A 25,957-nucleotide genomic window follows, 5' to 3' on the forward strand; every position below is an offset into this window, starting at 1 on the left:
TCAGAAAGTCTTTCCAGTTATGTTATAAATAATAATTTAATGTTTAATAAATACATTTTAAAATATTAATGTATTAAAAAGTAGAATCTCTGAATTTGCTATAAAATCAGAATTAAGTTGTATTAACATTTGTATAAAACAAACTTGTCCAATGAAGGCTCATTTGATATTAGAGAAGATGGTTAGTTCAGACACTATTTTCTAAATTCCTATATATGACTGAAATTCTCTAGACTTTAAAATTGCTTTAAAAATTATTCCATAAAACCCTATGGATTCTTATGTTTCCTATCACTGTTTTTCCATGTAAAAAAAACAGGTTAACATATGGAAATCAACATAATAAATGGGGATATCAAGCATTTATAAGATTCAATAAATCATGGGGTGAATATTTCTCTTTTTTTTTTTGGTTTTTGGGCCACACCTGGTGACATTTAGGGGTTTAGGGGTTTCTCTTGTCTATGCCCTCATACATTTCTCCTAGCTTGGGGGAACCATATGGGACACCGGCGAAACAAACCACGGTCCATCCTAATCTAGCACGGGCAAGGCAGATGCCTTACCGCTTAAGCCACTGCTCCGGCCCCTGGTGAATATTTCTATAAAAAAAGACCCTTTAAGCCATGTTATTATTGATTTATAGGCTTCCTTCCAGATATCCTAGATATTTTTAAAGGGAAAAAAGTGATAGTGATTGTCAAACTGTAATAATAACTCTCCTGTTTCTGCAATTTCCCTCCCTTCTCCACATTTTCTCTCCCTCCCTTTATTTCTTCTTTCCTTCCTCTGAATTCAGGGATCATTCTTGCTAGTGCAAGAATAATTATATGTATTACTACTGATACAAACAGGGTTGGCTGCATGCAAGACAAGTACCTTAATCCATTTGCTATTTTTTGACTCCAGAACTTTCTACTAAGTCTGCATGTTGAGTCACTAACAACCATATATTTAATTGACTATGTGAAAACCTTTTGTGCATTTAACCAAGGTGATTCAAAATGTAATTCTGTAAATATACCTTTGATATAAAATGTATTTAGTACCTGAATAAACATAAGACATTTTAGTTTTTAGAACACATAACACATTTGAAAAAGGAATTTACAAATAGTCTTTTAAAGAAAAATATATTTACTGTTTAAATGTTGGCTGATATATACGAAACATAACTCTTTTTTTTTACTATTTGTAAAATATGCAATTAAATTTCCTAAACAGGAAATATTGAAATCTAGAGAAAAATCTTGCTAAAGCCAACATTAAAGGTGAACATATGCTATTGATTATTTTTGTACAAGTAGCACAAATTCTTTTCTTCATATTACATAAACACCAGGAACCAGATATTTATTTTTCTCTAAAGCTTCGTGGTTGAATTTTTTCTATTTTATATTATGAGCTGTTCCTAAAAAATTACTACTCGTGCCTCAAAAAAAAAAAAAAAAAGAATAGATCAAAATTGATTACCCTGCTTATATATTTCTAAGCAAGGACAACATTGTCATGCCAACAGCACTGATAATGAAGAAGCTAGTAGCTACACACAAGCATTTTGTTAGGCACAATCACTGTCTCTTATTCTCTGGAATTAATGTATTCAATTAAAATAGAATAAAATAAAAAATATAATGCTTCCCAAGCATGTCTAGATGTATAAGGGATTTCATGTAATAATATTATACAAATAGAACATAGAAAATCCTTTTATATTAATTTATTGAATTCAATGCCTTAAAAGCTGTCGTTTGGAAATTTAGATAGCATTATTTTTTTCAAATAGATCTTCTTTATATTCTACTTAGAAAACTCTTGTGTGTCCTTTTCAATCTTTTCCATGTTAAAATTATCCCTGTGAAAGAATAGTGCCAAACATCTTGCTAAACTTAACATGTAGTTTGCATAGTCCATCAATTATGACATTAAAAATAGAGTTCTGATTTTTATCTGTAAACAGGTCCTTTTATATGTAGCTACATTTGAAGAATCTGAGTTTTTCATATCTCCACTTTTCCCACCTACCCTGACATAGGTTATTAGAGATTACCAGCTTAGCAGTTAAAAAATGGAGACAATGTATGAACATCCAAAGATACTTGTAATTCTTTGGTAAATAGTAAATTGACATATTATATTGAGTTCAGTTGTGATTCACTAAAATTATTTAATCATGATTTATGAACCTCACAGTTCAAAATAATTTTCAGTTTTATTATCTTAACAACTCTACCTAATTCCTACTAAAAGGCGCATTCACCCCCCAAAAAAAGTCTGAACATTTTATATTGAATATTATTTAATAAATTTTATAAGCAGTTGAATCTTTATATTCCAGACTTATTTACAATATCTTTATAACTTAATGCATTTCAGTTTTAATCCACAGATCTTTGAAAAGATGAGGCAGAAAATATTCCCAAGTAGATATTCCTTTTTAATGAATAATCTATTTATAATTAACTGATATTCCTCCTTTGATAGGCTCACATGATGGATAAATGCTTATGTGAATTTACTTCCAGTGTACTAAATAAGAAAGAGAATAGCAATAATCTATAATATAAAATTAGGTATATAAATAATATTATCATGCTAAGTGTTAACAAAATACAAAGTATTCATGAAATAAATTGCTACAAAAATAAAGTTCACCTATGAAAAAGTATAAGATGACTAAGTAGGAAATCACTTTTAAATGTACAATCTTGTACTTAGCCATATATTGTGAAATTAAAACTAATTCATATTATTTCAATAAATAAATTTCACTTGGAAATTAAGTAATAAACTGTTCCTAACTCAGAAGCAAGTGGATACCTCTTAGCTTGGTAAAAAATAAAAATGAAAGTTAAGAGTTAGACTATAATCTCTGCTAGCAACTACAATCTGTAAATGAAAGAAGGTCTCTCTGTAAGAAAAGGAGGAATTGGAATTATGATAATTGAGAGACAAAAATATTTAACTCCTCAACATATGAAAAAAATTTCAGAACCAATCAAAAGTTATTAAAAAATCTTTAAAATATGCAAGAATTGAAGAATAATCACATTTTTTAAAACTACCTAAATGGAATGCATTGTAATATTTCGAGTGAGTTCAAAATCAATTTCTTCTAGAGCAGACTACAGAGAAACTAACTTAACTATATCACTTATAGATATCAAAACATGTGTGAATGGACATTTGTGTAAATCAGAGGATGATACAAAACGACAGAAAAATTGGACAGCAGAGGGTTATCCACCCATTCATTTTAATCACATAAATACTCAGCATTTCTAATATGCACGCCTAGGTAATGAATCAGATACCTAGAGAGCATTATATAATAACTAGTTTCAATGGATTCAGAAGCCAACATTACAGGTGATTGTGATAAGTTGCAGATAAACAATGACATCTGAACTAGTAAAACCTGTCTATAGAAACTTCCAGATTTGTAGATGCAAGAGGAATAGCCACTTGTTGGAAGGATTTGCCTTTGTCATGTGTTACCCCACAGCTAAGGAAGAAAGGCAATCATGTTTCAAGATCTCATTTACAGAGAATTATGGGGTATCAGTCAATTATGCCATCAGCTAGGTACAATGATGTCAATTGAATAGATGATGAACTTGGAGGAAAATTGAGTGGAATAAACTTTAATGAACAGATAATAGCAATAATTAACTAAAAAATCTGAACTGCTTGTTTTTTATATCAATTTTATATCAGTATTAGTGATAATACTGTTAAATTTCTTTCCCTTTTATCATTTGCTTGCAGTTTGAGGTGAGTCATATGTTATTATTATTAGGTTTTTTTGGTGTCTGGGGTCATACCCAACAGTTTCCAGGGAAACATGAGGTTTTGGGGACTAAATTTTGGTTTTTGGATTAATGTGTTTGAGGTTTTTGGACTACTGTGCGCAAAGCATGACTTCTAACTCTTATGACCATCTCAACTTGATTAAAATCTTTTGACTATGAGACATTAATCATTAATTTCTAAATAAAGGAACTGATAAAAATTGAGAAAGACTGGAAGGAACTTAAAAGACCAATCTGTTTCAAAGTGTTGGACTAAAAAAATAAGAAAAAGAATTAAAACTAACCTCACTTACCTAGATGTAACTCTTTTAGTGGGGGAGTGGGCACACAAAGCTAGATATTGACTGACTCTGCGTTCATGGTTCACTTCTGGTGAGTCTCAGGTACCATTTACAGTGCCAGGGATCAAACCAGGATGGGCTGTGATGCAAATCTCTTCCCCAACGTGCTCTTCGACTAAACTCCCAGACTTAATTTCATAGTAAGAGAACAAAACACTGCCAAGGAGGGTGTTTTAAAAAGTAACACAATTTTGAGGAAAAGCAAATAAAAGTGAACCTATTTCCTAGATAAAAATATTATGAAAAAAAGTATTTATTCATTCACTTAGCTATGCATGGAAGATTCTAAGAGAGAGAAAGGCAAACTATAACACCATTTATCTAGGGACTTTAAGAACTGATGACATGGTGCTAGATTGGCAATATTAAAAATTAGACAAATCCCAGAGAAAATACTTGGCAGCTTTATCTAAATATAAGGAAATTGCGTACCAAGAAGAAAAGGCATTTCAGTTTACATTCTATATATGCTCTTATCACGTTACTGAATTAAACAAATTGCAACTCCAGAAGGCTGTCTGAGCTCAGCAAGAGGATTAGAAGACATGTGACAAAACATAAGATGTTGAGTTTCAATCAAATAAAGGCTTGTCGTGTTCTGCAGAAATCATAGAGATGCAAAATCTCTCCCCGAAGAAGGTCATGGGAAGAAGGGTCTGTGATCACTGTGTTCTGACTCTCTGAGGGATGGGGCAGTTGGGTTAAAATTGAAAAAGGGTATGGTGTGCTAATCTATTTGAGAGAGGCAGAAAATTGAACTTTTAAACACAGAGAGACAAGCACACCAATGGTATTGCAATCAAAATGAAATCTTCAAAAGTTCTCGAAAGTTGACCAAATAAAGTAAGGTCAGAGTGATTTCTTCTGTGAGTAGAATGAATGTATGAATATTGTAGGTACTGAAGCAGGAGGAAACTATAATACTTTTTTTTTTGGTTTTTGGGTCACACCTGGCAGTGCTCAAGAGTTATTCCTGGCTCTATGTTCAGAAATCGTTCCTGGCAAGCTCAAGGGACCATATGGGATGCCGGGATTCGAACCACCGTCCTTCTACATGCAAGGCAAATGCCTTACCTCCACGCTATCTCTCTGGCCCCAAAACATAATACTTCTAATTCAAGGGTTTACTGTAAACTTATCTATTAGAAAACAGTTTGAATGGATTTAATATATAAAAATCACTGTCAGGGCCCTGTGAGATAGTACAGCAGATAAGCCAATTCCCTTGCATATGGCCAAGCTGGGTTTGTTCTTTGGCTCCCCATATGGTCTTCCAAGCCTCAGCAGAAGTAAACCCTAACGATAAGTGAGTATAGTCCAACTGCCTTCCAGAAAATCACTGACAATAGTCTTACCACACTATTCAATACAACTAATTTTATAGCAAGGCATTTTAAATCAATAAAAGAAATCTTTAAATGAGTACATTTAGGATGAAATTCTATTGCTTACTTATTGATAATTTTCATTTCATTAGGGATAATTACGTTACTAACAAGAAATCAATACATTTTCAAATAATCCTTGCCCTTTAGTACTGCAATGTTTTAGTTGATTTCTACTTGCTATCTAAAGTCTTGAGAAATGGGGCTAGAGAGAACCTACAGGGAAGATGGCACTTTCTTTCCATGTACTTAAACCAGTTTTGACTCCCCAACATTGTAAATGGTCTCCTGAGCACCACCAGGAGTGAGTCCTGAGCACAGAGCAAGGAGTAAGACTATTAGGTATGCCCTGCATACAAATAAATGAAAGTAACTTAAAAGATGATGTGCAAAATTGAAGCCAACATCAAAGGCAAATATATTCTAAAAATGTTTTAACTGTTGGATATTACTAAATTAGGGAACTATCAACTTTGATCAACTGTTCTCAAATTGACATTATTTTTATATTCCTTATTGGCTGGGACTATTCAAATAGTTTTAAATACATACCTCATCATGTAATTTTGCAGCTATATTTAAATTTTGAAACAGGGACAAGAGATAATACAGTAGACAGGGCACTTGCTTTGCACTTGGCTGACCCAGTTTTGATCCTAGACAGATAAGGTTCCCTAAGCACCACCAGGCATGATCCCTGAGGCAGAGACAGGAATAAGCCCTGAGCACTGCTGGGGGTGGCCCCCAACTGAAAATAAAATTAAAAATCAAACATAAGTGAAAAAATAAAATTCAAAAAATTTTCTTGGTACTGTCATGATAAAAAATTCTATGTCATAAAACTGTTTTATCTATGTTAAAATCTCATAGAGCATCTGTTCTTCATTTAAAGAAGTGTTGAACGTAACTACTTTTTTAATCAACTACTTAAGTTACTAGTTACTGCTCGAAGAAAAATTAAAGGTAAAATGCTTAGTTGGCAGTCCTTACCACTTTAGAATGAATCTAAACAATTTTGACATTTTTTTTTAACCTGATAGCAATATTCTCTACATTTTAATTGATCTTTTCAGGGTAGCATCTTTATTTGATACTCTATCCACACTCACAACTATATTAGAACAAGTTAAGAGAGGGTATACTTTGAAATATTCAGCACAGGCTAGTAAGTAATAACAGGGAAGCTCAACATTACTGCTGACACACACAATAAAATTCTTCTCAAAAGTTGTATAACATATACTTTGATTTTTTATATTTATCCTTTAGATATCCTTTTATGCATTACATAAAAAGGGAATATAGATTTTTTTTCTAAAAAATAAAATTTCATTTTTGTGGGCCTATAAATCTACTGTGGGTAAAAGTAGATTTCTTTTTGAAATTTAGCAGTCAGTGGTACAGAAATGGATAAAGATGACAATCTAAGTGTGTCATCATTTCCCTAGCATTATGAATTATAATTGTACCAGACTCCTTAGTATTTTCAAATTTTATTAAGAAAAGTAATGACATAAATATACGGCACAAATATACCCTCTAAGCAAAAAAAAGGACATTTGTAAAAAAACAAAACATGTTTAGAAAAGGAAAAAATGCTACCTGAGTAATTATTTTAAAATTCTGATTAATAGCAAGAAATTTGTGTCAATTTTTAGCTTCTTTAAGTACATAAGGGAAATCTTTTTTTGCTTGTTTGTTTTTTGTTTTTGTTTTTGGGCCATACCTAGTGGCACTCAGGCTTTACTCCCAGCTCTGCACTCAGAAATTGCTCCTGGCAGGCTCAGGGGACTACAGGGATGCTGGGGATCAAACCCAGATTCATGCTCAGTCATCTGCATGCAAGGCAAATGCCCTACCACTGTGCTATCACTCTGGTCCAAGGACATGTTTTTTAATTTAGAGGATTAACTCTTAGAAATTTGGGGAGCAAAATGATCTGGATAGTTTCAGTTTTCAATTTTCACTTTACCAGCGAGATAGTCCATAATATTGACTGTGTCTTTAAATTAAGGCCATGATGTCATTTGAAAGATAATTATATGAGTTTAAGATGTTAACCACTAGATATCTCAATAATTTCAGACATAATTAAAATTGTATGAAGATTTAAAGAGAATAAGAATCAAAAGTTCCTTTTTATAACATTTTTTTCCATTCAGGTCACAGTTTGGTCCAAACCCTTAATTTTTATTTGTAAGTTAACTAACACTGAAGAACACATAGTGATATTAATAAAACAATATATACTAAGTAATATATAGATAATATATAATAAAATAATTTTAGCCCTAATGCTTTTATTAATAAAATTATAATTGTGATTTTTTTCATTAAAAATTACCAGGGAAAAAGACATTTCTCACACATTAATCTGTGGTAGCAGCAAGTGCATGTTTGATTTAGAAATACAAATTTTAGTGGTACTGAATCAAAAGCTCTTAGATGTTATTGAAGTTTTGAAAATATTTCTTCAATATGTATTCACAGTTCAAGTGGAATGACAGTGAAAACATGTGAAAATTTGGAAAAAATTGATACTCAGCAATAAATAAAATGGAAACTCCTGGTTTCATGTTGAGGGCCCCAGAGTCTCTCATAGCTCCATTTATGCAAACTTGATTTTAGGGAATTCAATTTGCTAGTGTGTGTCAAAGTGTGAATTTGATATTAGAACTTCACCATCCAAATTGCTCCTTGGTTAGATTTACACATTCATATACTTTCTCCTTAAGTGTTCAATTTCTCTTTTTATTTGATGCTTTTAATATACAAATATCAGTAATTCCAAGAGATACAATTACGGGGTTCTATAAGGCTAACACTAAACACTAGTAGTGAAATACAAAAATGCTATGCATCATATTAAAATAAGATTATTTTAAAATTATGTTGAAAAACAAATCACAACCTCTTATCCAACATCATTGAAATATTAATCTCTTATCAGAATGCCCATCTCAGATGACGGCTTCACTCCTATAAGCAGATCTGTTCTTAGGATCAAAGCCCAGTGAAAATCTCCAATACATTCAACCCAGGGCCTTTCATAGTTGCATTCATTCATTTTAGGTCAAATACAAGTTCCTCTAGCACTTTTCAAACTCCTATAAATCTAAATTTTCTTTTTCTTTTTGGGCCACACCTGGTGACACTCAGTGGTTACTCCTAGCTATGCGCTCAGAAAACGCTCCTGACTTGGGGGACCATATGGGACACCAGGAGATCAAACCTGGGTCAAGTCGTGGGTCAGTGAGTGCAAGGCAAAGCCCTACCACTTATGCCACTGCTCAGGCCCCAAATCTATATTTTCTAAATCAACGATGACCATTATCTATCTGCAAGCTCTCTTTTATTTCTGGTTTATGATACCAGATTGTTTTGCACCAGAAAACGTAGACCAAGGACAATGATAGACAATGATAGATAATCTTTATCTGATAGACCAGCTAGAACCATCTTTGACTCGATGGTAGGACTACCCTTCTCTCCTGCTAGTTTAACATGGTTGCAGCACCAAAATATTAAATTGTCTGTGCGGTCTGTCCATCAATTCACAGGAAAGGCAATTGATACAGCCTCGAATAACCAGGATAATCCTTTCTACCATCCACAGCACCTTGCTACAAGCATCTACTCAGAGACTATGGTACCAGTACTGCAAGAGCTGAGTGGGACTGTTGGAGTCTCAGAGTTCCAGGAAATTTGGGTAGTCACTGGCAATCAATGAAGAAGAATGAAATGTCCTCTCCCATTCTCCTCCATGATCTGACCACTAGCCCCCAACCACCAAACCACCTTGCAAGGGCAATACCAGAACTGCCAAGATTTATGAGATGAGCCTGATGCCTCAATGCCAAGATGAGGCAAGATCATCAGCTGAGGGCGTAGGCAACAGCCAAGGGAAACACTCTAGTCCAGAGAGCGAGAGAAGTGTGCCCTCCGACAGCCAGTCCCTCAGAGTGCATGAGAGTCTAGAACTGTCAGAGTAGACTGCAAGCCCACCGGCCAGTGTCTCCCACATAGCATCCAACGCTGCATATGGCCCTTCCCACCAGCGTCCTATCCCCCAGGCCTCCGTCTGTCTGTCTCTCTGTCTTCCTCAGGAGAACCACTCATTTTCCCACCGTCGAGTTCTGCCTGCAGCCCACCGTCTCTTTGGTCCTGCTTTCTGAAAACCACCTCAACGCTACCTTCCCTAAAAAACAAAAACAAAACACAACACAAAGAGCCTGTTGTGGGGACCCTCAGCCCCACCCGTGGTCACCCCAGGCAGCCTTGGGAGGGATACTTACTCAAGTAGGGCGGTTTGTAAGGCGCACGGGCGCTGCTAAGCAGCCCGTCCAGCTCCTTCCTCTCCAGCGTGCTGTGCAGCGCCTTCTCTTTGCCGAAGGTGGAGAAGGACCTCTCAGGCCCTGGCTGCGCTTCGGGAGCCTCGAACACCTCGGTGTCTGGCACAGAGTCCATGCCTGGCACGTGCAGGTTGCTGCGGTAGTCGGCAGCTTGGCGGCCGTCGGAGGGCACGAAGGAGGGCATCCAGCAACGGTCCGAGTGGCCCAGCGCCTTGCATTCCTCCGTGCAGTTGGAGAAGAGGTCCATGCCTGAGAAGGGACACGGGGCGAGGACACGGGTTGGCAGACTTGCCCAGGGTGAAGGGCAAGTTGCAGGGGTCCCTGCTACAGGAGTAGGGATCCTCATAGGCAGCCTGATCTAGTCTCTCCGGGAGGCACCCCAAAATCTCAACAGCATTGAATTGGAAAGGGGAAAGAAGGAGATAAGATGCTTCTGTGGGAAGGGGAGGCTGGATCTAAATTAGATAAGAAACTAGGAAGGAAAAATCTTGATTTTAAAAAAATTTAAATATTTGTCATTTTTTTCTTGGAAAAAATTCTCTTGGGCAAAATCCCGAGTGTTTTTAAATCTCTTGTGTTTGTTAAATATCTACTATGGAGGAATGCTGGCTGGCACTGGCACTTTTGTTTTAGACTCAGAGAAGGAAGCATTTTAGTTTTGAGTTACTGGTCCTGCTTGGGTGAGGAGAGCTGAGGTTAGAGGAGAAGGAGGGAATTCACAGACTGCAGGAATGTTGTGGCACAGGAAAGAATCCTGAGCAAGTGTGATCCCATCAGGAACCAAATGTCACACATTTTGGGTTTCTCACAAAATGTTTCCTAAATACTATTTCCGTCCAGTAGCTTCTGTTACTAGCAACTCCTCAGCACTCCACATCTTTTCCACCTTGCAGAAGACCAGGATAAATGGCTGTAACGAGGGTAGACACCACAGAACCAGGTGCCCTGTGAGTGGGCCACAGGCACTATTGGCATATCAATGTTTTACTGCTCACTCTGGCTCCATGGACACTAACCTGCCTGTCCCCAACCCAGCCCAGGTCACCTGCATTCCCAAGGTTGATAGGGTTCCACTGTCTCCCAGACTGCACACGCAGTGAAATAATAATATGACTCTGACTCAAAAAGCACCATTCAGTCTCTCAAACAAAGCATAACAGTTTTGCACACAGGAAAGTACTATTTCCTACTCAATTGGATCATTAGTACATTGAGGTAATGTACATAAATATCAAAATCCAGAATGTAGTTGAATTAAGGGAGGGTGGACCACACCCAGCAGTGCTCCAGGCTTCTGCCTGGCAGGGCTCAGGGAAGCTTAAGTGATATAGGAGATGAAACCAGGGTCAGCAGCAAACAAGTTGAATGCCTTAAAATCTGTGCTGTCGCTTTGGCCCACATTTGAATTCTTTTACAGGGTGGTGTATTTATGGATCCTATTTTAAAAGCAGGATCGTTTTAAAGAACCAAAGCATGATTTTTCTGTATGAAAGACTGGGATGTGAGCTAGTCAGGAGAGACTAGAGATGCTTTCTTAACTGCCTGAGGAATATTTACGTAATGAACATACCTAACTCATCTATAAGTATCAGGAGACATCTAAGCTCTTGGGTGAGTTTCTTTTAAAAATTCCTGATGGCATTTTGTCTGATACCAACCCACCTATTTGTGAAACTATATCAAGTTTGTTTTAGTGCAGATTAATACATTAAAGAAAATACTCTTTCTAAGTTATAAATGCCTAAATTACTCTCTAGTACTCTGGCGTTAGAAGTAGTTATGTGGGTGAGTTTGAACAAAATATCCCCAAGCACCTTATTCTATGTAAATCTCACATTCGAATGACATTTTAAAAAATTTGAAATTAAGTGGTGGAATGGCAAGTCTGACATCTACTATGTTAATATTTCATTGATAATTTTCAAGGAAATAAATTACTGATGAGTGGAAGTGTTGAGAAGAATCAGTGTCTGGGATGAAGGGACCACCTGGAAACAGCATAGGGACTTTTGTCACTGTTTTTTCTCTCCTCCAAGGAAACTGAGCGCTTTAAAGTAAATCCACAGGAAGGAATGTAGGAAGGCATAAAAAAACGCCTGGAGAAGAGCCTTGAAACACAAATATAGCAGGGAGGTCCCGGCTATAGAAGCACGTCTACCATGAGAGAAAAAGGTGTTTGAAAGTGTGAAACTTTCAAAGAAAATGTTAAAAACTGAGTGCTGTTTAAAATAAAACATATTTTAAATAAAACATATTTTAAAATGTTTTAAAATATTTTAAAATAGAACCATTCAATTACATTTGAAGTTGATGCAATTACGTTCAATATTAAATACAATTCTGTTCCTGAAATCTCATCCTTATCCTATGTGAATGGACAGAGATGGGCACATTTGCAATCCCTCACTGGACTGATAAATAAAAGTTTCAACAGATCACAGAGGGCCTCATAATAGCCATCCCCATTTTTTTATTTGACCACTTGCATACAAGTAGTCTGCTAGTTTGTAATAGGATAGTCTCACACAGAAATGTTTTAATGAACTTGTTTCTTAACCTTCAGTAGTAAGATGTTTGATCAGGTGGAGAAGTTACTTTAGCAGAACTTGTTTTGATGGGCAGGTTATACTCAGTTGCATCTGAATTCTTCTCTTAAAGAAATCAGGTTTGTCATATTTGTAATCATAATAAAAGATATTAAAAGAAAGAAATCAGGTCTGTTCAACTTTTGATTATTAGAGCAATTAAAATTCCATCCTAAAATGTAGGAAAGTTCCTATAAGTTGAGAATCTGTAATATATATAATTTTTTTTGTAACCCCGGCAGCTCTCAGGGATTACTCCTGACTCTACACTCAGAAATCACTCCTGGCAGGCTCGGGGAACCATATGGGATGCTAAGATTCTAACCACTGTCCTTCTGCATGCAAGGCAAACATCCTACCTCCATGCTATCTCTCCAGTCCCCAATATCTATATATAATTTTTGAAAAACGTATATCAGATAGGAGCAATTGTGCAGCAGGAGGGCACCGGCTTGCAAGGCACTGATCTGAGGCACCACATATGGTCCCCTGGGTACTCCCAGGAATAAATCCTGAGCATAGAGCCAGGTGTAACCCCTGATGAACTGTTAGGTGTGACCCTCAAAACAAACAAACAATATATGTTACGTAAAAGTGAGATGATGTTTTTATCTTAAGAATATTGATAAATCAGAAACAAGCACTTTAAGTAATATACTTAATATATTTATGAACTGATCATTGTGAGGTGGAAATCCCAGAGCAATAATACAGTTTCTTTGAAATAGACTATAAGATAAACTTTGTTTGCACCTGCTTTTACTGGTAAAACAGGGTTGCCACTTCTCCTGAGGGAAGAGAGCCAAGAGGCAAAACTAAAAAATAAGGTAATAGATTGACACATTGAAAAAAAGCAGTACTTCCGCTGGTTGAAAATGGATTTTCCATTTGTCTTGTAGATAATTGTTTTGAGAACAAAATAGATGTTACTTCCCCATTACAGATCCTTACTTCAGGGTACAATTGGCAGGCTACTACTATTTCATTTATACAATGATTGTATGGTTCCACTAAATATATTATTTTAATAAGCATCATGGCCAGGTAAAGTAAACCTTAAAAGTCATGAGAAATCTATGTTTTTTCATAAGTCTAGGAATTTGACTTTTATTTTATTATTATTATTTTTTTGGTTGTTGTTCTGGGACCACGGACCCTGCAAAGCTAAGGGCTCCTTTCTGGTTCTGTCAACTAGTATCACACTCTCAGCGCGATGTTTGGGCACCCAAAGGTTGGACTGCCTAAAACCCAGATCACCTGAACACTAGCTATCTCTCTGGCCTGCAAAGAATTTTTCAATGACCCCTAACTGAAGTCTTCCAAGAGAGTAAGTTTAACGTGATTTTGATATTTTTTCCATCAAATGTCCTTACTGTAGAAATTTTATGATTTTTTGCATCCACAAAACAGCAGGCCAAATCTTAGCTCTGAAATTTGGGCAATTCGGAGAATTTTTTCAATATATATGTTTAACTTGCAAATTCTTTTTCAAGTTATTTATTTTTTTTTTATTTCTCAGAAATAATCTGTGCTGTAAGGCTTGACAGCTGATGTGATAGACTGCCTATTATGCAAAGATATATTTAGACACATTTTAAAATGTATCCCTTTTTAAAGGCAAGTAGATTGTCCCTTATAGTAAGAAGCAGATCTATAGCCCTCAGCACAAATTGTGGAATCAGAAATAAACTTGCATTCAGTCTAGGCTTTTTTTTTTTCTCTCTGGAAAATGTCAGACTATAGCATCATGTATACATTTCAATTGTACTAACAAAAACTCTTATTTAAAAATAACTATGATTTATAAATTTCAAAGAAAACCAACACTGGGGGCCAGAGCAGTGGTGCAAGTGGTAGGGCATTTTCTTTTCACGCGGCTGACCTAGGACAGACCGCGGTTCGATCTCCCAGCATCCCAAATGGTCCCCCAAGCCCTGAGCGATTTTTGAGCACATAGCCAGGAGTATCCCCTGACTGTCACCGAGTGTGGCCCCAAAACTAAACAACAACAAAAAAGAAAAGAAAACAAAACCAACACTCAATGTTTGAAAAAATTTCCTTTCTTCTTTTAGACACTTAACACTGCACAGCTAAGTGATACCGATTAAAATCCCAGAAAGTGAAATAATTTTTAGTAAAATAAGCTTAGAGTGTTCCTTCATTATAAGTCATTAAAAATCAAAATATTTACATCAAAAATGCTTCTCCCATCATCTTTCAAATTGTTTATAAATTTTCCAATTTATGTTCATATTTTGTCTTATATGACTTTTCTTATTCTAAATCTCTCAAAATTGTAAAAGATTTCTCTTTTAATCAGAAACCCACATCAGTTTTGCAAATATGGTGTACATTAACTTTATTCTTTTATTTCGTTTGTTTGTTTGTTTGTTTTGATTTTTGGGCCACACCCGGCGGCGCTCAGGGGTTACTCCTGGCTATCTGCTCAGAAATAGCTCCTGGCAGGCACGAGGAACCATATGGGACGGAATTAGAACCAACCACTTTAGGTCCTGGATAGACTGCTTGCAAGGCAAACACCGCTGTGCTATCTCTCCGTCCCCTCATTAATTTTATTCTTAAATATCAAAAGCTAATTCACCCCAATTAAAAACATCTTAATGGAGTTAGGAAGGGAAAAGACTTATTTGGAAAAGTCTTATAATGGAGTTAGAAAGGAAAAGTCCTTCATGCTTTGGAATTGTAGTAATGGCCTAGTGACTTGATATAGTCTATGAGTATTTGTTTGAAATTGTGGTAATTCAAAACATTTTAAAATTTACAGCTGCAATTTGACCTTGTTTCATGTATAGATCTCATAACCATTTGTTAAAAAAGATGAAATCCCAAACTAACTCCCTTACAACAGAAAGAAAAATCAATTACAGGAAGAGAAACTAGACTATATTCAGGGAAACCAGTTAACCAGGAATGATCGGATGAGAATTAGTGGTTCTCTGTCAATTCATCTTTGAAGGGGCAAACTTTGAAGCATGTGATAATTCATCTTAGCTCTCTATGCACATAGTATGAATGTAATGAATGGGGGAAAAGCATCTTCTATCTACATAGGTCTCCTTTAATACAACCCTGGCAATATTAATATGTTTAAGAATGGGCACCTAAATGTGCCACAGTATTATTCTGGGCTAGCAAAGGAGTCCATTTGTAATCTGAGGCGATACATAAGCATGGTAATAATATTTCATTTAAGTCCCCTTTGAATGTTTTTGGGCAATTTCCGTGATGATTAATCCATTTTCCTTCTTGTGATGGCTGATGCCTGCACTGACCACATGGTCTTGGCCTTTTGCCATATTTAACCAGTATGTCAATAGAGCCCCAAGAAACATAGAAAGCACCTTGGCAAGGAGAGAGAGAGAGAGTGCCCAGTGCAGTGGGCAAGGCCCAGGCCTTGTGTGTGGGGGTGGGGGGAGACTGAAACACTGAAGCAGCTCATGTGGGGTATCCTGCCCTGTAGCTGCCAGGCTTAAAGCCTTTCTATGAACAATATTGGGCTTCAAAAGGCTCATGAGGCAGTGAGGCAGGGCTGGGCACAGAAAGGAAAAGGAAGAAAACTGTCCATGGGGCAATGGAAGAAAGGGAAGGATCATGAGCAGGCACAGGAGAGGGACAGAGGTAGAGAGGAGGTGAAGCTGAGCAGTCTGGGATGTAGTATAAGGTGGAATAAAGTAAAAGAGAAAAGAAAAGAGAGAAGGGGAAAGAAGAGAAGGAATGAGAGAGGAAAAGAGGAAGAGAGAGAAAGAACAGAGGAGGGAAGAAAGAGAAAGTGGGAGAGAGAGACAGAAAAGAGAGAAGAGAGGGGAAAAGGAGAGAAGTAGGGAATAAGAAAATAAGAGAGATGGAAGAAAGAAAAGAGTGAAAAGAGAGAAAGAGAAGATGGAGAAAAAAGAGGGAGAGAAAGGAAAATGAAAAGAGGAAGAGAGGGGGAGGAGAAACAAAAAAAGGAAGTGAGAGGAAAATAGAGAAGGGTAGAAATAAAAAGGGAGATAAAAAGGAAGAAAGAGACTTTGAGAGGAAGACAAAGATAGATGTTTTTCCTTGATTCTTTGAACTTTCCCTCAATTTTATTTAAGCAGTAGTGTCTTTTCTGTTAGTGAGACACTTTCTTTCCTCCCTCTGAAAAACAATATCCCAGACCAGACAGTATTTCTTACATTTTTTAACACTAGAAGAGCACCAGGACTAGGCTCTTGGTTTGGAGGAAATAAAGCAGGTGCAAAGATCTTAATGATGAGAAAATAGCCCAGAACTTGTGTGAGGTTTATTATTGCTGTAGTGGAAAGTTTATGATGTCTGTAGTGGAAAGAATCATTAGTTAAATAAGTTTTAGAATTCTCTGTTTTCTGCCTGCAGAAAGAAACGCACTCAGGTTGCTCCTGCCAGTAAAATCCAACACAATGGCCCTACTGGTTATGCAGAGAGGGGCGAGGACTCAGGGCAGAGTGTGCGCTTAGCATCCCCAAATAGCCATGATTGTCCCCAGTAGAGAGAGGGGATGCTGCCTGCTAATGAAGCACATGATGAGGCCAGTGATTTTGGTCCACATTCCAGAAGGCTACATGTGAAATCGGTGCCACTTTGATTAAAGCTGCAACTTGCCCTGCTTCTTAGGTGGGGTCCCTCCAGGGCAGCATGGCATTTGAAAGTGCTGGATGCTTTGACACCTCCGTCCAGGGGAGAGAAGAAACATCACTCTAGGGGGCACTATGCCTGTCTGCAAAGGACCCCAACTAAGGACATTCATCTTCTCCACTTGGAACATTTTTTTTTCCAGAGGTTTCTCAGTTTTCCTTTCTTCACTGGTTTGATATGGCTCATTATGTCTGAGGGACTAAACTAATTGAAATGTTCACAGTCACAGAGATGGGGATGCTTCAGGGTGGGGGTGGCAGGAAGAACAGAGAGCGGGCAGAGTGGGAAAAGAACAGAATCCTCCAGAGAAACCTGCCATGAAGTCTTTGCAAATATTCCCCATTTTGTTTGCAAAGTTTTCCAAGGCCGGTGTGTGTCCATTAGAGACGCAGAGCAAAGAACAGAAAGGGACGATTCTCTCGACTCTAGTGTGTTAAAAGATAACAATAAATCATACGCCATATATAGGCCAAAACTGAAAGGGACTTTGTCCTCCAATAGAAACTTCTGGCAAGCTCTGGTTTGTTGTCAGGTTCCCAGACACTAAATAGATGCTCTGTTCACTGAGCGTGATGGCTTGTGAGGGGCAGGGAAGGGGGGTGGTATTCTTGGCAGCCCGGACTCTCATTAGGTTCGCATATTAATGACACACAGAAAGATAAAGAGAGCCTTGAGCTGGCCCTCCACAGCCTCTGCTTCCCAAGGCCTGAGCAGAACCACAGCTCACCCTCTCCCCTGCCTAGGGAGAGGCTGGCTGCACCCCAGGGTGCAAGGCTCTGGGTCCTACCATTCTAGTCCCTTTTACAGTTAGCCTCACCCTTGGTGTAAGCCAGCCAGGGATGTGGGGTGATCACAGAATCAACGCTGCTTCCATCATGGGGACCCTGGTCCCTCACCATAATCACACCGAAATTTCTAGTGATAGGAAACTGTGACCAAGTGGTACAGGGTGAAGGGGCATTCGGGGAAGTGACAGGACGTGGCTTCCTTTGCCACTTTTGCAGGGCCTTCAAATATAAAATGTGGTGGGGAGGTGGAGGGCAGAAAAGGAAACAGTCACCTAGGACCCATCAGAGATGAGAGTACCAAGAAAGGCAGGAAAGCCAAACTTGATAAAAAGATTTGTCTTGGGGCTAGAGAGATAGCATGGAGATAAGGTGTTTGCCTTGCAAGCAGAAGGTCAGTGCTTTGAATCCTGGCATCCTATATGGTCCCCTGAGCCTGCCAGGAGTGATTTCTGAGCATACAGCCAGGAGTAACCCCTGAGCGCTGCCAGGTGTGACCCAAAAACCAAATATATATATATATATATATAATAATAAAAAAGAAGATTTGTCTTATGTTGAACGGTTCATATTTGAGAATGTTAAATACCAAGAGAGTGTTCTCAATCTCTGAGACAACTGAAGGAGTCAGTTTCTAAAGAAAAATGTAAAATGAGTAAAATGAAATTAGAGGTCGCTATGCCTTTAGAAAGGCATCAGTAACTACCCTGGAACCCAGAGAACAAGCACTGTGAGCAGAGCTGAGCTTTCAATAGGCCATGAGCTCTGCTGAGACTCTCAGAAAACTAAGGACTTAGAAGAAACATAGGTGGGGACTCAAGATATCAGTATCTGTCTGATACTGATACCCAGTATCAGTCAGGGCAAGAGGAGGAAACCTTGCTTTCCCTCCTGAGGGCTCTCTTTCCTCTGACTATCATTATCTCTCTTTCTATCACTCTCTATATATTCTCTCTCTATCTTTCTCTCAGACAACTCCTGGTAACCAGCAAAAGTAATTGCTCCACAGAACCAGAAACCAAGATTCTAGAGCCAAAACATAGACCTGCCTGGAGACTTGTGCAGAGTAAAGGTGTCATTCATCTCTGGTGACCACATCCTCAACCAAAGTCTAACAGCACTTTAATGGACCAAAGACTGGGGGCTGAACTAGCTCATTAAAACAACAACAACAACAACAACAACAACAGCAACAGCAACAAACACATCTGCATTACATTCCAAAGGACTCTCTCATAGTTTCACGCAGTCCATGCAGAGTTTCTGACTTGAACCCTCCCAAATCACATCTATGACTACAACCCTCTTCAATGCCGTAAGATCTTCCCCAAGCATGACCCCCATTCTTTCTCCCTAGAAGTGTCAGGCCTCAGAACTTTACTCTTTCTAGGTCTTTCCATTCAAACAAAAAGAAGCAGCACTGAGCCAAATGGAACTTTCAAGGTCAGCCTTCTGAGAGCTCTTGGTACACTTACCAGCCGACTGGCCGCGGTTGGTGGCATCGTGGTCACTATCTCCCTGCTCACTGTCCCCATGACCACTGTCCTTAGAGCTTACTATGTCGGCTTCCTGGAATGCAGAACTAGAAGCAGGGAAAAAAAATGTGGATATTAGAAGAAAATAAAACAAAAAGAGGTGAAGAAACAGGAAACATTCATGTGCCACCACATGGTCACTGACTGTAGCTGCAGATTAGCAGAGAGCTCATGGGGTGAGCACTGAGGAGGGAAACTAGTTGGAGCCATTTGAGGTGCAACTCTCTGGACCTGCACCTCAGCACTCTGAGGGAGGCCTCAGTAGGGGAAGTTTAGGAACCAAGTTAGGGCATGCTAACAATGCATGCTGCTCTTTTCACAGAGCAGATGTAGACCTTCCTCAGGAATTGTGACTTAGACTTTGTCCAATACTCAGCTGTTCCCAGGTGGGAAACCAGAGCCCCATCTAGCTCAGATATTTTATAGGACAAAGGGTTTCCCTGAATTCATGGGTAAAGGCTCTGAATTTATGCACCGTCTGTCTGCAAACTCTAGAGACATTTTCCTTATGCAGGAATAAGTGTGATGCATCACTCCTGCTCTGAATAGCCTACAATGCCTCGCACCTATTCTAGAGCCTGCAAGTTGTGCAGAGACCATGCAGAGAAGTGAGGTGGTGGGCAAGGTTGCATACCTGTTTACTCGGCGGGGTCTGTCAACTAGATAGCTGAGTTCTGCTCGCTGGTGCTTAGTCTAGGAGAAAAATAAATAAATCAAGAGCATTTGAATGCTAAGGACTTCACTCAGTCTGCATTTGAAGTTAGAAACTAAATGGAGCTTAAATAATTGTGTGTGTGCATGTGTGTGTGTGTGTGTGCGCGCGCGCACGCGTATGTGTGCATGTGTGTATATTTTTTGTTTTCTTCTGAATTTCCCAATGGTCCTAAGACCTCAGATCAGGAATTACTGAATCAGAGCCACAGGGACTGCAGCCATCCTACATATCACCATTTTCAGATATGGAGAGAAACATGCAGAGAACCCAGGCTAATTTAATGTGTGTGAGATTCACCCTTCTTTTCCCATAGGTGATGCCCATAATCTCATGCAAGGCCTCTTAACTATCTTCTGTAACAGACTCAGCCAGCTTCTCCTTTACAGTCTTGTTTTCAGTGGCCTCAAAAAGTGTTTAGGTGCAAATGAATTGACAAAAGAGAAAAAGAAGCAAAAAAGGGGGGGGGGCTCTTTTGTGAAATTATTTTGCTGTTTATTTTCCAACTGTGTGAAGATACAAATGCGCTGTACAAATAAATAGGCATGAAAGTGAGTCCATACAATCTACGGATTATAACCTAAATAAATATCCTTCCCAAAGTGGAGTTGATAAGATTTCTTCCATCTGCCCTTACACCCATCCCACCCTGCCTCTAGTGACATCTTCATGCCATGCCTTTGACTGCCCAAATTCTTGTACAGAAATCAAAGTCCCTGCACACCTCCCGCCTTCCAATTGTGCCACGTTTACCCCCAAATGGACAAGGCACATTCTTTGATGAAGAAAAGCAGGGAAGGTTTCAAACACAGCAGCCAGAAGGTGATTCTTAGCCAAAGGATAGATTCAATACAACCATCCTTTAAGCCTTCCTGGGATGAGGTTTAAACAGGGGTGTGTGCCAAAGCAACTTCATTCAAATTCACACTGTGTGGTCGCTGAGCTTCCAGAGAGGCTGTAAAAGGCTGTCCAGAAGCAGAAACTGGACCGAAGGCTTTTGTGCACCCCACCATGAGCTAGGAGCACAGGAATCTCACAAACTCATGCTCTCAAACATGCAGTGGAGTTTCCACAACTGTGTGCAAAGTTCAACACAAGCTAGAGCTTGCTTTTACAAGAGACTAAAAACATGAAGAAAGTAAACAAAGAAAAGCAGAATAAAATAAAACAAACCAGAATGAACTTTATTCACGCCTGGGGACAAACACAAAGAGGAGGTAAATAAATAAATAAATAAATAAATAAGTAAAAGACCTTGCTTTGCCAAGTGTGCCCAAGAGACCCTGTGGCCTCTCCCTCCCCCCTCCCGCCTGCCTAGGGTGCCCTGAGGATTATCCCTCTCCACCTAGGTTGAGGTGCAGGGAAAAGGCCACTGGAGAGGGGCTGGAAAAGTGGTGCAAACGGCAGGGCGGGGCTTAGAGCTGGAGTTTAGGAAAGAAAAAGGGTGTCAGTGGTGGGAGGGAGGAGGAGGCCAAAAACCAGGGAGGAGAGTGTTGCAGGTGAAGGCTGGAGGGTGGGGGGAAGGAAGAAAAAACAATTCAAGAAGCAGAGAAAGTCTCAGGTCCACACCCAGGGTGGGGTAAGGCGTGCGTCCTGCAATCTCCCATCCCTGGCTCTTCCCACTGAGACCCAGACGCCCTCCTCAGCTGCTTAAACCCTGGCCTGGGCCCCGGACCGGCCTTACAGGAGGCTCTCGGAGGGTGGAGACGCCAGGCGGCCGGCCCGGCCAAGCAGCCTTACCTCGGTGGCCAGGATGCTGCCGTTGGCCAGGATGTCCGGCTGCTGGTCGCTGTAGCCGGTGACCAGGGCCCCGCACGGGTTGTGCTCAGCGTCCGTGCTGCGCGCGGGGCTGCAGGGCTTCAGGAACATCAGGTCTGTCTTGGCCGACTCAGGCGTCAGGCAGACCTGGTAGCAGTAATTCTGGCTGTGATGGTGCGAGCCGAAGCCACCCGCCTCCTCAACAGGCACCTGCGCCGGGTTGCTGGGCGCGCTGGAGCTGGGCACCAGCATGATGTCCGACTTGCTGAGCTTCTTCTTGCGGGCGCGGGCCTGGCGCCCGCAGCATCCCGCGCTCCCGGACCCGGGGCCGCCTCCGCCGCCGCCACCCCCCGGGCCACCACCGCAGCAGCAGCAGCACCAACAGCAGTCGCCGGCCAGGCACGTGTAGATGTTGAGCTTCTTCTCCTTCTGGCAGCGCACCGCCAGCACGATCATGGCCAGCAGGAAGACGAAGGACACCGAGCCCAGCGCGATGATGAGAATGAGCGTGAGGTCCAGCGAGGTCTCGGCGCCGCCGCCGCTGCCGCCGCCGCCCAGGCCCCCCAGGCCGCCCAGGCCACCGCTCCCCGCGCCCCCCGCGCGTCCCGGGCGCTGCGCCTCCCCGGGCCCCCCGAGCCCGCCCGCCCCCGCCGGCTCCACGGCGCCGTCCACCAGCGGCACCAGCAGCGTGGCGGTGGACGACAGCGGCGGCTGCCCGTGGTCGCGCACCTCCACCACCAGCTCGTAGGGCCGCTGCGGGTCGCGCCCCGCCGGCACCCGGCGCGCGGTGCGCAGTTCCCCGGAGCGCCAGTCGAGGCGGAACAGGTTGAGCTCATTGCCGCGCACCAGGCTGTAGGTGAGGCGCGCGTTGTCGCCGTCGTCGGCGTCCACGGCGGCCACGCGGGTCACCAGGTAGCCCGGCTCGGCGGCGCGCGGTAGCGGCTCCCGCGCCGGGGTGCCGTTGCGGCCGGGCAGGGGCGCGACGAGCGCGGGCGCGTTGTCGTTCTGGTCCACCACCACGATGTGCACCGTGGCGTTGGCCGCCAGCGCCTGCGGGCTGCCCGCGTCGCGCGCCTCCACCTGGAAGCTGAAGTCCTTGAGCTGCTCGTAGTCGAAGGAGCGCAGCGCGTACAGGTAGCCGTTCTCCGAGTTGATGGACACGTAGGTGTAGACGCTCATGCCCTGGATCTGGCACTCGAGGATGGAGTAGGAGAGCTGCGCGTTGGCCCCCTCGTCGCGGTCCGTGGCGCTCACGGCGTAGATGTAGGCGCCCGGCACGTTGTTCTCGGTCACGTACACGTCGTAGACGGGCTGGCTGAAGCGCGGCGCGTTGTCGTTCACGTCGGCCACCTGCACCCGGATCGACTTGCTGGTGGCCAGCGAGGGCTCGCCGCCGTCGCGGGCCACCACGGTCAGCGTGTAGGCGTCGCCCGCCTCGCGGTCCAGGGGCGCCTCGGTGACGATGGTGTAGTAGTTCTTGAAGGACGACTTGAGTCGGAACGGCACGTCGCCCAGCAGCTCGCACTGCACCTGCCCGTTGTCGTCCGAGTCGCGGTCTGTGACGCTGAACAGGGCCACCACGGTGCCCGGCGCCGCGCCCTCGCTCACGGCCTCCTTGACGGTGCTGAAGCTGATTTCGGGCGCGTTGTCGTTGGCGTCCAACACGCGCACCAGCACCTTGCAGTGCGCGGGCACGGCGTTGGGGCCCAGATCTTTGGCCTGCACGTACACCTGGTGCACGGGGCTCTCTTCGTAGTCCAGCTCCCCGCTCACCTCCAGCCGCCCGCTGCGCGGAGACAGCCCGAAGAGCTCGCGCGCGCGGGGGGACAGGTGGCTGCTGAAGGCGTACACCACCTCGCCGTTGGCGCCCTCGTCGGGGTCGCTGGCGTTGAGCTGGATCACCAGCGTGCCGGGGGGCGAGTTCTCGGGCAGCGACACGGTGTAGACGGGCTGGTCGAAGGCGGGCACGTTGTCGTTGGAGTCGAGCACGCGGATGGTGAGCAGGGCCGTGCCGGTGCGCTGCTGCTGCGGGGGGAGCCCCGCGCTCGCGCCCGCGCCCTCCCCGCCGCCGCCGCCGCCGCCGCCGCCTCCTCCTCCACCTCCTCCTCCTCCGCCACCGCCGTCCACCGCCGTCAGCACGTAGCGGTGCACCGCCTGCTGCTCACGGTCCAGTGGCTTCTCCAGCACCAGCTCGGCGAAGCGGTTGCCATCGCCCTGCGTCTGCACGTCCAGGGAGAAGTAGCTGTTGGGGGTGATCTGGTAGTCGCGCAGCGCATTGGTGCCCACGTCCGGGTCGAAGGCGCTCTCCAAGGGGAAGCGGGTGCCCGGCGTGGCGCTCTCGGAGATCTCCACGGTGAGGTCGGGCTCCGGGAAGGCGGGCGGGTTGTCGTTGATGTCCAGCACCTCGATCTCCACGCGGAACAGCTCCAGCGGGTTCTCCAAAAAGACCTCCAGGTGCAGCACGCACGACGGGCTCTGCTTGCAGATCTGCTCGCGGTCGATCTTCTCGTTCACGTACAGCACCCCTGTCTCTAGGTTGAGGTCCAGGTAAGGGGTCCGAGAGTTGGGCACCGTCTGGAAGCGGCGGGCCGAAAGTTTTGTAATGTCCAAGCCCAGGTCCTCGGCGATATTCCCCACGAACGTGCCATGTTCCTGCTCTTCCTCCACCGTGTAGTGAAGCTGGCAGTCGGCTCCCTCCACCATCCAGAGCAAAGCAAAGGATAATAGCACAATCATTTCCAGATGGGGGGAACGAAGCAGCTCCCCCCCACCAGCAGCCCGTCAGCCACCCGACCACTTACTTCCTCCCCCAACCGGCACAGGAAGGGAAGAAAAAAATAAAATTAAATTAAAATGGCAAAAAATAAAAAAATAAAAATAAAGGCAACACCAAAACACAACAAGCAAATCAAAGTGTGCGCTATGGGGAGGGACGGGGGCTGTCTGTGGTGGCTTTCTGTCCTTTAAGGGGGAAAAATTAAAAAAAATATTCTTATTCTCGCTGCCTCATTTGAGGGTTTCCCCCCGCCCCATCCAGCCTCATTTTTCAATCTTTAGCGCAGGAAGGGTGACAGGCGTCCCCCTGCCCGCATCTGGAATCTTCCCACTGACAAATTCATGCAAGAATAATACAATAGTCAGCGTCCTTTATTCCCACAGTCTTGGCGCAACGCGGCGCTGGCAAATCCCAAGGAGGAGATTTCGGTATTTCAAGACTGTCCTCGGTGTGTCTTCTTGCTGATGGTGGGTGGAGGAAAAGGAGAAGGAGGAGGAGGAAGAGGAGGAGGAAGATGAAGAGGAAGAGGAGAAGGAAGAAGAGATGCGGCCGGCACCGCCGAACATGCCTCTGAATGTCAACGCCAGGCAAAGGCAAAAAGGGGCTTAAGGACTGCCCGAGAATTGGGTGCCAGAAAAGCACACAAGGGCTCTGCAGCAAAAAACTTTCATTCTCTTCATTTCTCCGGATGCATGATCCTCGTGGGCAATTTCTCTCTCTGCCCTCTCTCTTCTTTTTCTCTCTGTCTCTCCCTTCTTTCTATTTATGTTTTGGCTTTCAGGGTCTCATCTCGCTCCGTCTCCATCGCCGCCATCCCTGGAGTGCGATGGATGGGCAGGTTCTCTCTCCCGGTGGATGTTTCCTCACCGAGCCTTTTTCCCCTTCTTCTAGCCCGGCTGCTTCTCTTTCTCTCTCTCTCTCACCGCTTTCCAGCTTTGCCCGCCTCCCTCCCGCCTCGGCCCAGGAAGAAGCTGCCGCAGCTGCCGCCCTCACCGCCGCCACTAGTCCAGTGGATGCTCTCGGCGGCCCGTTTCTGAGCTCCGAGCGCTCCGCGCGTCTGTTTTTGCTCAGCGCCCTCATTGTGTTCCCCAATGGGAGGCGAGCACCGCCCCTTCTGCCCACTCCCATTGGCTGAGGCCACCGTCCCGCAGGCGCGTCACGCAGCTGTGGGGGTGGAGCTTCGGGGGAGAGAGTTGGGGGGAGCCGGGAGGCGCCCGCGGCCGCGGTGAGTGTGAGTGTAAGAAGCGAGGAGCGCCCGCG

At 42.9% G+C, this 25,957-nt stretch overlaps 1 protein-coding gene across 3 annotated transcripts in view; it reads right to left on the reverse strand.

Moving 5' to 3' along the window:
- PCDH10 (protocadherin 10) overlaps positions 1-25,714 on the reverse strand; it is a 62,088-nt gene extending 36,374 nt beyond the window's left edge. For 2 of the 3 annotated variants that reach the window (XM_049769988.1, XM_049769990.1), the window contains exons 1-4: positions 21,904-25,714; positions 20,086-20,144; positions 19,392-19,498; positions 9,834-10,139 (exon numbers count right to left, since the gene is read on the reverse strand). In XM_049769988.1, coding sequence (XP_049625945.1) covers positions 9,834-10,139; positions 19,392-19,498; positions 20,086-20,144; positions 21,904-24,657 — 3,226 coding nt within the window. In that variant the 5' untranslated portion in view covers positions 24,658-25,714. Of the gene's footprint in view, positions 1-8,389; positions 9,737-9,833; positions 10,140-19,391; positions 19,499-20,085; positions 20,145-21,903 lie in introns of those variants that run through there. The other variant, XM_049769989.1, reaches the window with a different exon arrangement.
- Between the last annotated feature and the right edge of the window lie 243 nt (positions 25,715-25,957).

Source organism: Suncus etruscus, chromosome 3, assembly GCF_024139225.1.
Source record: "Suncus etruscus isolate mSunEtr1 chromosome 3, mSunEtr1.pri.cur, whole genome shotgun sequence".
In the NCBI taxonomy this organism is placed as follows: domain Eukaryota; kingdom Metazoa; phylum Chordata; class Mammalia; order Eulipotyphla; family Soricidae; genus Suncus; species Suncus etruscus.